Source organism: Mandrillus leucophaeus, unplaced genomic scaffold, assembly GCF_000951045.1.
Source record: "Mandrillus leucophaeus isolate KB7577 unplaced genomic scaffold, Mleu.le_1.0 Scaffold55, whole genome shotgun sequence".
Lineage (NCBI taxonomy): Eukaryota > Metazoa > Chordata > Mammalia > Primates > Cercopithecidae > Mandrillus > Mandrillus leucophaeus.
The window spans coordinates 3,973,079-3,974,424 of NW_012105919.1; the positions used below are offsets into that span (position 1 = coordinate 3,973,079).

The 1,346-nt window shown below is 41.8% G+C and overlaps 1 protein-coding gene across 1 annotated transcript in view; it reads left to right on the forward strand.

The window, feature by feature from the left end:
- OAS2 (2'-5'-oligoadenylate synthetase 2, 69/71kDa) overlaps nucleotides 1-1,346 on the forward strand; it is a 38,948-nt gene that overhangs the window by 16,655 nt on the left and 20,947 nt on the right. Inside the window, exon 3 of the mRNA XM_011997912.1 lies at nucleotides 736-914. Coding sequence (XP_011853302.1) covers nucleotides 736-914 — 179 coding nt within the window. The remainder of the gene's footprint in view (nucleotides 1-735; nucleotides 915-1,346) is intronic.

Consider the following 1,346-nt stretch of genomic DNA (forward strand, 5'->3'; position numbering starts at 1 on the left):
GCTGGGATTACAGGCATGTGCCACCACGCCCAGCTAATTTTTGTATTTTTGAATTTTAGGATTTCATCATGTTGGCCAGGCTGGTCTCGAACTCCTGGTGATCCACCTGCCTCAGCCTCCCAAAGTGCTGGGATTACAGGCATGAGCCACCGTGCCTGGCTAAATAAATGTGTTTATAAACAGTGGAGTTCAGCTGGCAAGAATGAAAACCCATTGATTAAACCAGCCTCTGTCCCCAGATCTCCACGGCCCTGCTGCCACCTTGCCTGCCTTCTCGAAGTCCCTGTACCCTGACACTCTGAAGTAAAATATTCACTGGATGGACTCAATGACAGAATATATTGCATGTAAAATATAAACTTTCCTTTCTTCCAGATGTATACTAATTATGCCAACACCAACAATTTTTTAAAGAACCCACTTGTTCCCTACTAATTTGGAGAATTCCCTTTCTCATTTATAATTCCATCTCTTCTCCCTCCATTAGGTTCTGCTGATCTTGTCTTGGGTTAACACCATACCGTTTTCATTATAGTCATTTTAGACTACACTTTATTATCTAATGGGCCAAGTTGCCCTTTCCTATTGTATTTTATGTAAAGGTACCAGTCCTCTGACTGATTAAACAAGGATCGTGTGCTGTTAAACTATAACTGACTTTCATTGTAGAGCAACCCTGGCTCTCTGAGACCAGGTTACATAAATACCAAAGTTCCAATTTCTCTTTCACATCAGGCTTAAATGATAATCCCAGCCCCTGGATTTATCGAGAACTCAAAAGATCCTTGGATAAGACAAGTGCCAGTCCTGGTGAGTTTGCAGTCTGCTTCACCGAACTCCAGCAGAAGTTTTTTGACAACCGTCCCAGAAAACTAAAGGATTTGATCCTCTTGATAAAGCACTGGCATCAACAGGTAATTTTCCAACTGTCTATATATGGTTATCATTCATTTCCTTTTTATCGAGATAGTTATCTATCCAGTAAAGTGCAACAATCTTAAGTGTACAACTCAATGCATGTTTTGCAATCTTACCAGCAACACCCAAATCAACATAGGGAACATTTCCTGCACCACAGAAGGTGCCTCAAGCCAAATGTTTCCCCAGTAATCCTCCCAAACAAACCCCTATTCTAACATCTGTCACCACCACAGATTAGTTTTGCTTGATTTTAAACAATATAAGTGGGATCATACAGTACATACTTTATGTCTGCCTTCTTTTGCTCAACAGTACGTCTGAGAGACTCATTCATGTGGTTGCAGGATCTTGCTCTGTTACCCAGGCTGGAGTGCAGTGGTGTGATATTGGCTCACTGCAATCTCTGTCTCCTGGGCTCAAGCAAT